Source organism: Solanum stenotomum, chromosome 3 (genome assembly GCF_019186545.1).
Source record: "Solanum stenotomum isolate F172 chromosome 3, ASM1918654v1, whole genome shotgun sequence".
Taxonomy (NCBI): Eukaryota; Viridiplantae; Streptophyta; class Magnoliopsida; order Solanales; family Solanaceae; genus Solanum; species Solanum stenotomum.
In genome coordinates this window covers 10,339,337-10,354,703 of record NC_064284.1, presented here as the reverse complement: position 1 = coordinate 10,354,703, position 15,367 = coordinate 10,339,337, and the positions used below count along the sequence as shown (strand labels likewise).

The 15,367-nt window shown below is 34.4% G+C and overlaps 3 protein-coding genes across 5 annotated transcripts in view; 1 reads left to right on the top strand and 2 right to left on the bottom strand.

The window, feature by feature from the left end:
* LOC125857689 (LRR receptor-like serine/threonine-protein kinase RGI3) overlaps positions 1-15,367 on the top strand; it is a 297,610-nt gene that overhangs the window by 128,573 nt on the left and 153,670 nt on the right. The window lies entirely within an intron of this gene.
* The window catches only part of LOC125857704 (FKBP12-interacting protein of 37 kDa), a 224,029-nt gene that overhangs the window by 115,218 nt on the left and 93,444 nt on the right, over positions 1-15,367 (bottom strand). The gene's annotated exons all lie outside the window — the stretch shown is intronic.
* Positions 3,597-13,847, bottom strand: LOC125857708 (uncharacterized). 3 transcript variants are annotated; one of them, XM_049537322.1, is made up of 8 exons: positions 13,287-13,780; positions 11,645-11,693; positions 11,374-11,556; positions 5,141-5,223; positions 4,977-5,063; positions 4,622-4,770; positions 4,386-4,517; positions 3,597-3,959 (listed from the first exon to the last, which is right to left on the bottom strand). In XM_049537322.1, the coding sequence occupies exons 3-8, from the start codon at positions 11,516-11,518 to the stop codon at positions 3,770-3,772; spliced, it is 786 nt and encodes a 261-aa protein (XP_049393279.1). In that variant the 5' UTR covers positions 11,519-11,556; positions 11,645-11,693; positions 13,287-13,780; the 3' UTR covers positions 3,597-3,769. The 3 variants fall into 3 exon arrangements, with proteins under 3 accessions (XP_049393279.1, XP_049393280.1, XP_049393278.1); XM_049537323.1 differs by lacking the exon at positions 11,645-11,693 and having other exon boundaries at positions 13,623-13,847; XM_049537321.1 differs by lacking the exon at positions 11,645-11,693.

The window sequence follows — 15,367 nt, the reverse complement described above, 5'->3', positions numbered from 1 at the left end:
TAATCCATTGATACAAAATATATGCATTATATAAACTATTTAGGCACTAATTGAAATAGTTTAGGACAAATTACTTATACAATTTAGGATAAATTACTTAACTACACTCCTTTATTTACCTTGATATCCATTTATCCCTACTTATTTCAAAAATTTCAAAAATCCCTTATTTTACCTATGTATCCCGTGCACAACCCTATGTATTCCGCTATGTGGAATGTATCAAACCTAATGTATCCCGTGCACAACGCTATGTATCCCGCTATGTATCAAACCTAATGTATTCCGTGCACAACGCTACGTATCCCGTAACATAATTTTTAAGGGATTTTTGGTATAGAAAACTAGAAGGAATAGCATGTTATTTAGTACTTATAATATGTGGTTCCTATAATTTATACAACAATTTATCACTTGTACAGTTATGTAATCTATTAAAAACCCTAGGTCCTTTTACGTGGGCTAGCAAGAAAGAAAACGTGGGCCAAAATCCAACTAACATTCACAATATAAATTAGGCCCACTAATGTATTAACTAATAATTTTTCATCTCATACATTATAGGAAAAATTACATTTATATGTATTACTCAATATTTTTTAAATAAAATATGTCACTACTAACCAATTTTTAAAGTAATATTCCGATCTTCATATTCTATTTCTTTAAAAAACTTTATCAAAATTCTCATAATGTATACATCTATAATGAAGTAAAAGTACTTTTTTTCTGAACTGTGCAATGGTTGTGCCAAAAGTGTGTGCGCAAATATAAAGAAAATATATTTGAGCTAAAATAAAAAAAGTGTATTTTCAGCTTTAAAAACTAGCGAAGTATATTTGCGAGCCATATTAAATAAATACGTTAGGGATATTATTGATCCTATTATGTACTTGGAGATATATATTGATGACTGATGATGTTGATTGTCGGTAGTGATTGATGGTTGTTGTGGTAATTGTAGTTGGTGGTGATGATTGTGAATGGTGGCTGGTGATGGTGATGACTGATGATTGTAATGATTGGCAGTGATGTCAGTTGTGGGTGGTGGACGGTTAGTAGTTGCTAATGGTAGGCGATTGTGGTGAATGAATAGAATTATTGAACTATCCTTGAATATACATCTTTATGTTATTAAAATTTTGTTGCATATCTTAATCGGTCATCTATTGAAGTTTAGAGGTGTACAAAACCGAATTCAAAACCGAATCAAACCGCAAATCGAGTCAACCCGGAAAAAAAAACCGACTAGTGGTTTGGTTTGACTTGGTTTGGTTTTGAAAAAAAAAACCCGATTATATTTGGGTTGGTTTGGTTTAAACTAAAAAAAATCAACCCGAGACCAAACCAACCCGGCATTATATATATAATTTTAAAATTTTATTTTATACATAAAAATATTTACTTTGATATAATTTTAAAATATTTCTTATACTTTTTCATAGTTTTTATCTTTTAATATATTATTTCAAGTTTGAAACTTAGAATTATGAATGAGCCAATAAAGATTATAGTTCACAGATGTTGATAATTATAATAAAGCTTAAATCAAAATCAAATTAATACTAATGCAAAAAGAAAATCAATTCAATACTAAGAATGACAATAATATTGAATATTTGTTCTTTAGTTTTACATTGGTTTAGACAATTAAAATACATAATCTAATTTTAATTTCCTTTAATATTTAGTTATGTAACTAATACTTATTAAACTTAATTTTAGCATGATTTAGTACTTTTAAATTATGATCACTTTTCATTATGACTTGTTAATTTGCAATATTTGTTTTACGCGATTTCATTATTATTATTCTTGTTGGATATTTTAGTGTCATTAATCATATCATATTGTGTTATATTTTTAAGAAACATCTTAGATAGTTGTTTTTTGGTAGGACTAAAGAAATATTTGAAGTACGAGTAAATTATATGTTTGTATGAATATTTTACCGAAAATTTCCGAAAAACCCGAAAAAATCCGAGGTTGAAAAACTCGAGTTTTATTGGTTTGGTTTGGTTTATAAATTTAAAAATCAGACACAAAGGGTTTGGTTTGATATTTGAAAATCCCGAACCAACCCGGCCATGTACACCCCTATATTCAACACACATTAAGTGGTTGTAATGGTTAAATATCTGAATAATTATGATTCAGACCTAAAACACAAATGAACTTAATGACAAATTTGTATAATTAATAAGATTAAAACCTTCATTAAGTGCAAATAAACGAGGCCTTAGTATTTATCTAGAGTTATTCATACGCTTTATCATTATGCTTCATGCTCTTTGCCAAATGTGTAATTGTAGGTACTTGATCGTTGGTGTGGTTCATCTCCCTTGCTATGGTATGTTTGCCTTGGTGATAGCATTGAAGTATTGGTTAGCAAAATTGTTCAAATGGATGATTAGAAAGATATCTGGAGACAACAATGAGTTCAAATACCATTAAACAAGTCAAAAAACATTACTCAATATACACTAGTAATTTTTAAACCAAGATGTCTTTTTTTCTTTTAAATTCTTAATGTTGCTCAGATAAATGAGCTGAGCAGCACAAGCTATTCCATTTATACGTTTTACCCTCATCAACAGACTTGGAAGAAATGGAAAAAGATTTTATTCCCACATTCTTGAATCTCCTTTGTATATCCTTTTCATATTTGATATGTTCTACTTGAATCGAGGGTTATCGAAAACAACCTCAGTAAGGTTAAGGATGCATATCCGCCACCCTCTCCAAACCCCGTATGTAATTGTTGCTTGAATTTCCATGAGTAACTACCTTCATATTGTCTACTATTTTCAGCTTGTGATGCAAACCACTAAAGTTTATTCCAAGGGGAAAATATGTGAAGCCTCTTTTAGTCATTTAGCAATGATTAAAAAGGCATTAAAACAAAAATGTATCATTTTAGCCTGAACTAGCATCTAAGTAGACATTTAAACTTATTTAAGATTAAACAAGTTAAAACACATTTTGAGCCTTGAAAATAATTGAGATTTTAGTGGGGAGTTGTTTCTCCCTTTGACAGATTATAATGCACAATTCAAATAGTCAAAACTCTAAAGCCAAAATTGAATACTGAGTACTGAGTGGGAAACAAAAAAGACACAACATTCAAAAATTCTAAATATTCTTCTACACAATGGAGATATTAAGTACCCAATAGAATAATCGAGGTGTAAACAAACAAAGAGTCCTACAACAATAACAAGATAAGTGTTCAATTGTCAAGAAATATTATGTTCACATATCGCTCATCAAGCATGCAAATCTTGGCAGAAAAGATGCACTCTTTGGAACTCATTATCCACCAAGTTTTGAACCATATGCCAAATAGTGTTAGAGCATTTCTTGGTTACTAAAAAAAGTGTTATTTGACATCTCCAGTAGTGCAAACATATCAGAAGCACACAGAAAGAACATCTTCAATGTGGCTAGCAACACATGGAGGGGAAATGGAATTCAATGAAGAAAAATTATGCACAGGAAAGTCCTTTGCCATGAAAAGCAGCCAGCACAAAAATAAAGGGAAATAGTAAAATCCAATGACAAGATATTCTAGGCACAACAAACATAATGTTTAGGTGGGGATTGCCAATAGAACATAAGGAAAACCCTTCAAATTCCTATCCCTACTTCGAATATGTTTTCCAAGTTGATGTTTTTTCTGTCTTTCTGATAGTATTTTCCTCTTCCCGGACCAATAATAAAAGAGAAGAAAAGAAATAAAAAGGGCCCCCATTTGCTTGAAATACCATAATCAAGGTTTCACATTCTCCCTAATGAACTTCTCCAGCTGAGAAATTTCACCCGTCAGACCAGAAGCTTCAGCAACAATTACTCTGTTATGGCATTGAGAAAAAGCAAATGGTTCTCCAGGTACACCAAGCGTATATTCATTAGAGATATCTGCATCAGACACAGCAGTTCTATATGTACGAAGCTTGTCGCTGGATCAATAAGAAAACAAACTAGTTTTAAAGCAGAACACAAGAAATAGCACTTCAGTTTTTAAGTTTTTGCAGTGGTTATGATTCAGTGAGCGTCCAAGTATATTAGCAAATAAAGCATGCAACAAGATTCCATGTTTGGGAAGGTTTTCTAGGCGTAAGCTTGTTGCTGAATTAATGATATTACCAACAGTTTATAAAGGGTTGTTGTTCATTACCAAAAGGAGAATAAAGCATGCAACACAGTATTCCACCGTGGAGAGGTAAATTTCAACTCTTCAGAAGGCAGTTCTGCCTTTTTATGTGTTCGGATCAGAGTGATGTTTTACACACATAATATATATATGTATGTATGTATGTATGTATGTATACAAAAGGCAAATTGGTGTTTGCTACAAAATAAATGCATGCATAGTGTACTCTTACATTTCTTTCTCCAGCTGTTTTCTGATGAATTCTGCTGTATGTGCAGTTACTTTGTCAACCTTGTTGCAAAGGAGGAGTACTAGAACTTTTTTCTTCACCACACTTGCCTTTGTCAAGATCTCATATAAGTACCTTCATGCAAGAGGGATTATACGATGTAAAATTCAGTTGTGAGATATCCAATGCAAATTAACAACTGCCAATGTAAAGTATAAGCAACAACAAATGATCAGTACTCTGAAGCAGGACGGCAGTTTGGTAAAAATTCCACTGAATCCACCACAAACACAACGCCAGCTGCTTGAGGCAGGAACTCATCTAGTTTCGGCCTAAGACGAGAGTGCCCAGGGACATCAACAACGTGAACAGGCTTCAATTTCCCTTTCTGCAGCAAAAACCAAAACAAGTCGTATGTAATGTGAAATTCCATTCACAGATAAAGGAATTCAGTAAATCAATTACCAAAGAAGAAACTGATGGACCATCAGCAATAATAAGATCCATCTTTCCCTTCTAAAGGTATAGATCAGAAGGATGCATGCAAAATGGTAGGGCAGAAAAGGGGAAACAAGATAAGACAGTGTTCATTACCTTGTCTTCCTCAGAGTGTAGTATAAAACTGACTTCATTTGGTTCCATTGACCTCACGGTACCTTGATGGGCTGAACCATCTCTAAGCTGGTATATGCCAGCACATCAAGATCAGAACAATTTAACTTTGAAAAGATTATACAGTTCACGTGTCAGAGAGTTACCTGGTAAAAAAGAAATGTTTTGCCGCCTCCACTTAGCCCAGTGAGTACAATGGTGTTAGATGTTGTACGCTTGAACAAGCGAACTGCAGGCGAAGAAGTAAACAAAAGGAAAATCTTCAAATTTTAGCCTCCAAAGAAAGTCAAAATAGATGAGCAAACAATCTAAAACTAATACATTAAGTCATTCACTGAGGATCATCGTAGTGAACAGAAGAGTGATATAGAAATTACAAAAATGTGTGGCATTAAAGAGGAGAAATGAAGACAAAAGAAAATGATAGAAAGAGCTCACTAAGCTTAAAAACATTTACATTCTTCCCTTGAAACCAGTGGGCAAGGAAAAACATCTTTTTTCTTTGTGTTCTCCGGTAAGCTACAACAACTGCACAAGTATGCCACAGCATTTCCAATTGAACTAGTGCCTGAGACGGAGCCAGGATTTTATATCTAGTTCTGGACTCCCTTCACCAAGTCATCGCCAGCAATCAGCTCTTATCCCTTGGTGTCAAAGGGCGAGTTCCTTTCTTGTCTTGCCCAAAAACTTTCTTTAGGGCTTCGGTTCGAGACTCTGAATCGATCAATCGAATGGGAAAACACCTTTCCTCTTTCGCTTTCTCTCCACTCCTGCTCCTGTGGCTTCCCTTCCGGGTTCATTTCATGCCCCCTCCGGTAACTCCAGGTCCAGCGGATCAATCCAGAATTGACTTTAAGTGGTAATGATTGGGTTCTAAATTTATTGTGTGCGCATATTTAATGAATTTCTTAACACAAATACAATGTTATTTAGATCCTGCACTCTAGAAATATATTCACTGTGAACTATTGGGAGCAGCTTATAACCATTAAAGTTCCCATTGTTTGCATTGGTAAATAGAAGTTCCCAGCTCAACTGAAATGATACCTGCAAAAGGTAATTCAGTTCTTTAGTTTGGGGTAGATAGCTTTAGATGGCTCCTACTAGCTCTAACCGCACGTACAAGTTCCCCTGCATACGGCTAAGTGGTGAAGGTCCTTTCCTTCGCGCTTGGTAAACGATTCGTTGTAGCCAAGCTTACTGCTAACCTATCCAGTAGAGCCAAGCTTGCAGGTTTCCCTGCATGTGGCTCATTTGCTATAATTTCTGCAGATTTGTGTGAACTAGCAGACCGATCACTAAGTGGGGAAACTCCCTCCAGCATGAGCGAACCCTTTCGATCTGGTTAAGAATGAGCGCCACTATTCATGCCCAGTATATGTCATACCGACTAACACATCCAACGGCACACTCATAGACGAATGAAATTCACTTGTCAAATGTAAATTACTAGTCATTCTGTAAAGAAAATTAGAAAAGAAAAACTCTTATTAAATTTGGTTCTTATCAGCATACAAGAAGGCTCTTGATGTAAGAGTTCTGTAACTTCATGGAATATGATGTTTTTGTTTTTTAAATTATTGAGTATGTTTAATTATGACATGATCATTAAGAATACTTTAATAATTCGCATAATGATTCTCAAATTTGAACAAAAACATAATCGTTAAGAATATTGTACATAATTATTCAATTCCAGAAATTTCCTTTGGCATGGTTGCAAAGAGAACAGAGGATACAATTTGGTCAAGTGGGTGACAGTTTTGCATAGAAAAGATAAAGGTGGCTTGGGCATCAGAGATTTGAGGAAGCATAACAACAGTCTTTTGATGAATGGTTGTGGAGATACATTGAGGAGAGGCAAGCTTTGTGGAAAGATTTGATTAAATGTAAATATGGGGAGGATGGATTCTGGTGTAGTAACATAAGCACGGATGCTTATGGAGCGGGGGTTTGGAGAGCTATTAGAAACTTATGGCCCAAGTTAGAAGCAAAATTACATATCAAGGTGGGGGATGGAAGGAGAACTAGATTCTAGTGGGATGTATGGATCAAACAAACCCCCCTAAAAGACCTGTTTCCTGATCTATTTATTTTGTGCACCAATTCTGAGGCAATGATCAGTGATTGCTGGACAGTACAAGGTTGGAATCTCTATTTCAGAAGACTTCTAAATGATCGGGAAATAGAGAGAGTAGCCAAATTGTTGGAGGAAGTGGGGGATTTTGCAGGCACCAATACTGACAATGATGTTGTTAGATGGTCACACAGTAAGGATGGGATCTTCACAGTTGGAAGGGCATATAAAAAGGAGTGCAACTCACAAAGTAGCAGATACCAGAGTTCATGGACTGGAGGACTGCAGCACCAACAAAAGTTAAATGCTTTACTTGGCTGGTCATTAGACAGGCATGCTTGACACATGCAGTCTTGAGGAAGAAAAGAAAGATCATACTTCCGTGGTGCTCTTTATGTGGAAAGACAGGGAAACGAACAATCACCTATTCTTACATTGTACTTTCACAGCATAAATATGGTCCATGTTTCTCAACTTTTTAGAAGTGAAATGGACTATGCCCGAACATACAACTGATTTACTTAGTTGTTGGATCAGGAGAGGAGGTAGTAAGAGACAGAAGACTTGGTGGAATGTGATACGACATTGCATTTGGTGGACAGTGTGGAAGGAGAGGAATAGTAGGAATTTTGAAGATATATCCAATTCCATTCACAAGGTTAAATGGAATTGCATTGTATCTCTATATTTTTGGTGTAAAGAGATAGTATTAGAGGATTCAGATCAACTTTTTGATCAACTTTTAGAATTCTTAGGATCCTTGTAAGTATTATGCTTTTTAGTCTTTTCCGATTTTTTAAAGGTCCCCAGCATATCCTTATTGCTGAAGAATACAATGTTTACCAATTCTCAAAAGAAAATTGAGTTTACTTATTCTGAAATACAAAACACTAAAAAGAAATGGAACATCAAACAGACAAGTGAATAATACACCAGAATACTGAAAAACCACCCAGAAGAAAAGTGGTCGGCAATTTCTCTCCTGAAAAGCACCCAGTACATAGAAAGAAAGTTTCTTGCATTAAAACAAAAAAGAATCTGTTTTCAATCACTGGAAGAAACACATAAATACCCAGTAAAACATCAGCATGGTTCAAATTGGTTGCTGAAGAATGACGCCCAAAAAAGTTTCCACAACAATAACTAGAACTTCAATGAAAAGAAGGACTTCTAAGAAGAGAAATGGGAGAGCCCAGGATGCTGCCCCGCTAGCACTCATGCGGGTCCTTTGGAAGGAAAGAAACAGAACCGGGGTGTTGCCCCGCTAGCTCAATAGAGAATGATTATTATATTTGAGGAATAGCCTCTCATTTCTAGCTTCTTTTGGTGCACCCATGAGGCTCTAAATTGTATAGAAGATTGTGTCCTCTATGGTCATATTATGCGGCAGATCCTCTACTTTTTGGTATACTGTATGAGGAAGATTTTTCCATTACTTATACAATTGCTTAACCTTATAAAAAGGGGTAGGGGAAGAATATTCTCCTTGGGAAGATGACTAAAAGTTCAATACTCAAAGGAATCAATAATTAGGTCTCGATCTATTGGAAAAAATTAAAAAAGGGAAGAAAAAATCTTTTGAGAACAAGTGATCGGAAATTCAATGTTCAAACAAACGACTCCATACTCAAACTCTGACACCATAAAGAAAAAATAAAAATGAAAATATGTTCCCATAAATTCTGATAGAAAATTCAATATTTAGAGGAGGGACTGACCTTAGATTCATCATCAAGGGGCGCAATGAATCGTTTACTTGAAAACTCTGTAAGAACGATTTGAAACACGGCAAAAAGAGTCAGCCCATCAGGATGATCACAAAAGGAGGTGCAGCGGGAGCAATTATGAAACACATTATAATAATGACTCTAGAATGATCATTAGAAGTAAGAGAGGGCCTCCACAATGGTCATTAGAAAGAGACATTTACAATAGTCATACTTTGCTTCATATTAAACCTATGAAAACAAGAAATTCAAGACGAACAGGCAGCTTAAGGCCTCTCACCTATAGGCAAAGCTACTGAATTCTATCAAAATTGTCGAGACGGTAATATCATAGAGAACAAGAAGAAGAAGAGATTTTTCCAGGAATGCTGAAAAATTGTCAGAAGAATGCTAAGGCAAGATGGTGTCACTGAATGATCACCAAAAAGACACCCTAGAATAATCACCAGAAAGAGACAAAAATAATGCACTAGTCAACGGAAAGAGAAAAATTTGGGCAGACAGATGGCATATGACCACTCGCTTGTGAGTAACAAACTCCAATACCATGTGGAAAAAAGAGAGAGAAGAAAACAACACCAACATACCTAGTGTAATACTACAAGGGGAGTCTGAAGGAAAAGAGAGAAAAAAAACGCTTACTGAATTTTGTTATTAGCAGTATAAAATAGGACTCATCATGTGGGAGGTTTAAGCTACATGAGATATGGGAATTTTTATTTTTTTTAATTGGTAAATTGGGAGATATGGGAAATTTTATAATTGTGTTTCTAATATTCTTCATTTTTGTAATGATATTCTACTTTGTATAAATTTCTTGAGATATTCAAGAAAAATGGTATGATACATGAAGATGTTACACATATATTCAAGTAGAATGGTTAAAGTAGAGAAATACTACAAGAGTCTTGTGTTTTAAGGATATGTACACCAAAGTGAAAGCAAAAGTCCTACAAACGGTTGCGAGCTCATAAATGTTATACGGGAGTGAATCTATAGACCTCTAAAGTCCAACATATTCACAAGATGAGTGTAGTGTCCAAAAATATGCAAATGCTAAAATGGATGTGTTGTCAAACAAATTTAGCCAAGATTAAAAATAACTATATACAACAGAAGGTGCAAGTAGCACACAGAGGATAAAACGAGAAAAGGTCAATTGAGATAGTTCGGTTCATGTCCCAAGTTGACCTCCAAATATACATGACCCAAGGTGTTAAACCATAGTGAGTGTAGGTTTCAGAGGGACGAATTAAACCCAAAATCACATGGAAAGAAGTTGTATTGGAGGACCTGTAAACTTTTGGAACCCATGCATGCTTAGTGAGAAGTAGGGCACAATAAAAGAAAAAGATTAATATTGGTGATACCAATATGTTAGGATTATGTTTTAATCATATTTCAATGTATATTTAATCCATTGCTTTCTAGGAGTCTTTTAGTCCTGCCAGAGATATACATGCCAGTAGAAAATAGAGAACTTCTAATAGTCTTTAATTTTTATTTTTGTCTTGTAGAAAATTGCATTGAAAAGATCTTAAAAGGAGCAACATGAACAATTAGATATCATATATCCAAACCCCAACATGTTTGGGATATCAAGACATAGTTATTATTATTTTAAGGGAAAAGGGTTAAAAATGCCCTTAACGTATCCCTAATGGTTCAAAAATGCCCTCCTTCCATCTTTTGGTTTAAAAATGCCCTCAACGTTTTTTTAAGGTTTAAAATTACCCTTTTTTAACAGCTTGTTGACATGGCAAATGCTGAGTCATTAAATTAGACAAATGGCTTCATCTTATTGGTCCACCTATTTTTTAAAAATCCAGCCCAACGACCCGACCCATATATAATACAAAAACTCAAACCCACCCACAAACCCATTTAGATATTAACCTAACATATCCTTGAAACTCCATTTTAGCGCCATTCTCAACATATTCAAATTGGAGGCGCTATTTTATCTGCTTAAGCCACACCAAAAATTACCAGAGGAATGTCATCTTCTTCAGTTTCATCAGGACAAGTGGTATACGCCTCCCGTGTCTTCTTGCTTGCACCATTTGCATGACTGTTGGATATTTCCCCTACACCTCGAGCATGTGAATTGTCTACTCCACTCTGTTTCTGCTATGCCACTTGAGTGTGGTGGAAAATAATTGCCTGCATACCTTCTCGAGTCACTGTTTTCACCATCTTCACCAACACTTTGNTCTAACAAAAGATGAGAAAGTATTGTAGGTTGATGGCTAGCTAAACAGAAGAAAACTATTTTCTAGAAAAAATAAACAAACTATATGCTGATTGCTCAACGTTAACAGAAGATTCATATAATCAATTCCAACAAATTTGGAACTGAAGTGCAATTGACTAACAGAAAAAAGCTCTATTTTTGTAGCTTGACTAAGATATGCTGACTGAGCTATGTAATCAACATTTTGCTAGCAAACAAAGAAACCTTCAATTTCCTAAGTCAACTCAGAAATGTGAAAATTCAAACAAATTCGACACACACATACGAGAATTGAGAAACCAAATGAAATCTCTAACCCTAAGGGAAGTTTTAAGAGCTTACTGATTAACAACAAAATGAGAGTGGATAATACAACCCCAACAGCAGTATACAGTTGAACGGGAGGTATATCATTGATGAATTCTTCAGCTTCATTTAACCATTGCTGCATTTGAATCTTCAATTGCTCCACTTTCACCTTATCCATTTTTCCCCAAAAATTCTTCACTCAATTTAATCTTTCCCCTATGAATTACAACAAACTTAATTCCAATTAAATTACAAAAACAGAAACAGATAGTAGAATGTAAATAGAATTGAAAGTCGTCGGAACCTTATCGGAACGGCGAAACCTCACCGGCGATATAGAGGTCCACCGATGACTGAAGAGAGTTACAAGTGTATCAAAACGGGTTTATCGAAAAGGAAATTGGGCTTTAAAGTCTACTCAAGTTTTGGGTCTTTACTTACGAACCGAAAATGCAGCCCATTGCCCAGCAGGAAATGTAATAATTGATCGGAGAAACTAAGAAAATACCCCCATAAAAGCAAAATAATTACAAATATATACCCATTTACATTCATACCCCACTAAATAATTACATTATATACCCCAACTAATTTCGCGTAACTAATACGGTATCATATATTGTATTGGTATTATTAAGGTTGATAATTTCGTTTAATTAATACTAAAACAGTATATATATTGTATTGGTATCATTAAGGTTTCTTATACAGAAATTACTCATTAGTCAATGATACCACAACAATATACATATACTCTTATAGTAACAAGAAACTTTAATGATACCACAACAATATACGCTTGAAGTAGATTTGGACTTACTTTAAGTAGATTTGAGTGCTGAGTTCTTGAAATTCCAACACCCTTGTTTTGGAGAATAAACGCTTCACACACACGTGACAGTAGTTTTAGCTACTTTTTGCATGTACTTCAATAAAAAAAATGTTTGAAAACTAGTCTTGACAAGTAAGTGAAACTTCAATAAAAATGTCCAAAGTTTGGCTTCATTTAAAATTGATCAAATGTTCGAACATCGCTGTTTAACAGAGCTTTATGTATGGCTACTTCAGATGCAAACAAATGGTTACTGCATCTTTCATTTGATAACCAATCGCTATTGTATTTACTTGACAAATCGTAAACGTAACCAATCGCTTAACATTACTTCTTATTTCGAAAGTAATTCTCCGATAAAAAAGAAATAAACAAATACAAATTGCATTTCAAGGGGGCTAAATTCAAGAGTTTCCCAACAAACAAAATAGGATCTAATTACATGAATGTTGAAAGAAAACTACAGAACAGGGTAGCCAAAAGAAATTGAAACATGACAAGCTAAGATATGAATCCACACTAAATGAACATGAAGTGAACCTAACAAACAATAATTGAGGCAGAATATCATTTACTGAACACATATTTTCAAGTAATTCAACTAATCTGACAAAGACTTGAAACTAATATTACTATTGAAACTAATACTACTAATGTTTATAAGAAGATGGCACAAACAGAAGAAAAAAAAGCCAAATAAAGATCCAAAATTTAACATCAGTCGACTCAAATGAGTAGACTCACGAGAAGACGAAGTTTAACATCATTTTTGAAACCCATAAAATCACTTTAAAGAACAATCAGATTCAATCAAATGGATGGAGAGGATAAGCGCAAACAAGGAACTCATACACAAAGGACTCCACTAAGAAAAGAATGATAGAAGGTGTTGCAGAAAACTTAACTTAAATGTGTTCCGAATTCGAACAGAGAATACAGCATGCTGAAATACTCAAGCCATGATAAGAGACGTAACAAATTGTCAAGAGAATGATATGACATCTTCCAACAACGAAAACCACATCCTTACTATCTAATCTCAAACACAAAAAATACTGCTATCTTCAGAAATTTAGCTCTACAACAGAAAACAAAAGAAAGGAAAAGAGATTACCTCTTTCGGAGCAGCGAGACTGAGAGGATGATGAGCAGGGGAGCAACTTTCCACGACCACAAGTGAGCTTAACTCGAGCAAGCAAAGAATCGATACCAAAGAAAAACTAGATCTTGATTTTTCGTAAAAATCTATTGTCTCCAACCTCTCTATTCCTCAAAAATTTGTCCTCAATAGGGAAGAGATGAGGCCATTTATAGGGGAAGCTTGGGCGATTTGGGGGGAAAAAAAATCCGTTTGTTAATTTTTTTTTGAATTCTTCAGATATTTTCGAAGCAACAGTGAAGGAGATGGGAAATTCTGAAAAAAGAGGGTAAAGGGGACGTGAGGGCGTACTGTTGTACTGTTGAGGCGAGGAAGACGACGTGTATAGTACGCGTACCTTCGCCGTTTGCTCTGTTGCTGATGTTGACGGGTCAGAGTCGCGGCTTTTGCCGGACTGATGCGTCTGGGGAAGAATCGCGTACACTATTGCTGTTGTACGCTGTTGGAGAAGAAGGACGCGCACGGGCGGCGGGGGGNGGGGGGGGTACTGGGTCTCGCTACTGTGAGGAAGACGTACAGGGGTCGGGTCAGTTTTAGGCAGTGGGCTGAAAGTTATGGGTTAATTGAGAAACAGAAAGGGGAATCTAGTAAAAGCCCTAGGTCCTTTTACGTGGGCTAGCAGATTACGTGGGCCAAATACCAACTAACATTCACAATGCAAATTAGGCCCACTAATGTATTAACTAGTTTTTCATCTAATAAAAACATGTGCAACTTTCACATATAGCAAAATAAAAATCATATTTGTATGTTATAGCTATAGTTTGCATAATTGCACTCCATAACAAATTTATTTGCTATAGAACTTTTGATTTGTATAATTCGCTACAAACATCCAATTTTATACAAATTGTTCAGTTTTGAATAAATTCATTTATATATTGTAATTTGTATAATAAGATCTGTATTTGTATAATTATAAGTGTATCATACGAAAATATATATGTTTGTATTTTTATATACACTTTTCTCTTGCTTTATACAAATACAAACGCATTTTTTTTTATATTTTATACCGAAATGTATAAAATGGCTAATTGTATACCGAATCAGATGGCAAAAAAAAAGGGATGTTTGCTGTGAATTACAATTAAAATAAATTATGACTGTAGCATTTAATTTGAATTAATAGTTTGTTATTTCATACAATTTTCTCTAAAAACATTTATCTGTATAATATTTTTTAGATAAAAATATGTTACTACGAACAAATTTTTAAAGTAAAAATTCCAATCTTCATATTCTATTTCTTTAAAAAAACTTGATCAAAATGCTCATAATGTATACATCTATAATGAAGTAAAAACACTCTTTTTTTTTAACTGCGCAATGGTTGTGCCATATCTGTGCAAAAAGTGTGCGCGCAAATATAAAGAAAATATATTTGAGTAAAGAAAATGTAAAGTGTATTTTTAGCTTTAAAAACTAGCGAAGTATATTTGCGAGCCATATTAAATACGTTAGGGATATTATTGAGCCTATTCCGTATAAAAATAATCTCAATGTCCTTGCAAAATTCATGAGATTTAGTACCAGTTGGACATACAATTTAATTATTGTATTTTAATTGTAGTCAATTGTTTAATACCACTTCGCGAATTGAAGTTCTAATCAAATTTTCAAGTAAAAAAAATTCGATCTTCATATTCTTTTTGTTTCAAAAACTTGATCAAAATGCTCATAATGTATACACATAGAATGAAGTTAAAATATTCATTTTGTTTTAATTGTGCAACCATTGTGCCTTATTTGAGCAAAGAGTGTGTATGCAAAGAGGAAGCAATGGGGGCCAATCTTCCATATATTTTTACATTTCAAGATACCTATTTTTTTTTTACTAAAATTTCGTAATGTTTATCAAGGATAATTTTCGAATAAACTTGTTATAGTCTTCCTCATGACCTATCAAACTAGCCCTTACATACTTTTTACTAGAACCAAAATGTACCCCGCCTCTTCACCCATGCATAAACTATGATGACAAGATAAAAAGGGTGATTAATGGGTATTATACTAAACTCTCAAATTTTATCATA

What these genes read in the sequence shown, in the direction of transcription:
- LOC125857708 (XM_049537323.1), bottom strand. Translation starts at nt 11,518, where the DNA reads ATGGATAAGGTGAAAGTGGAGCAATTGAAGATTCAAATGCAGCAATGG. An exon ending in AAACATTTCTTTTTTACCAG is followed by an intron (nt 5,064 to 5,140) that starts GTAACTCTCTGA and finishes GGCATATACCAG; the next exon opens with CTTAGAGATGGTTCAGCCCA. An exon ending in TACACTCTGAGGAAGACAAG is followed by an intron (nt 4,771 to 4,976) that starts GTAATGAACACT and finishes TTTTTGCTGCAG; the next exon opens with AAAGGGAAATTGAAGCCTGT.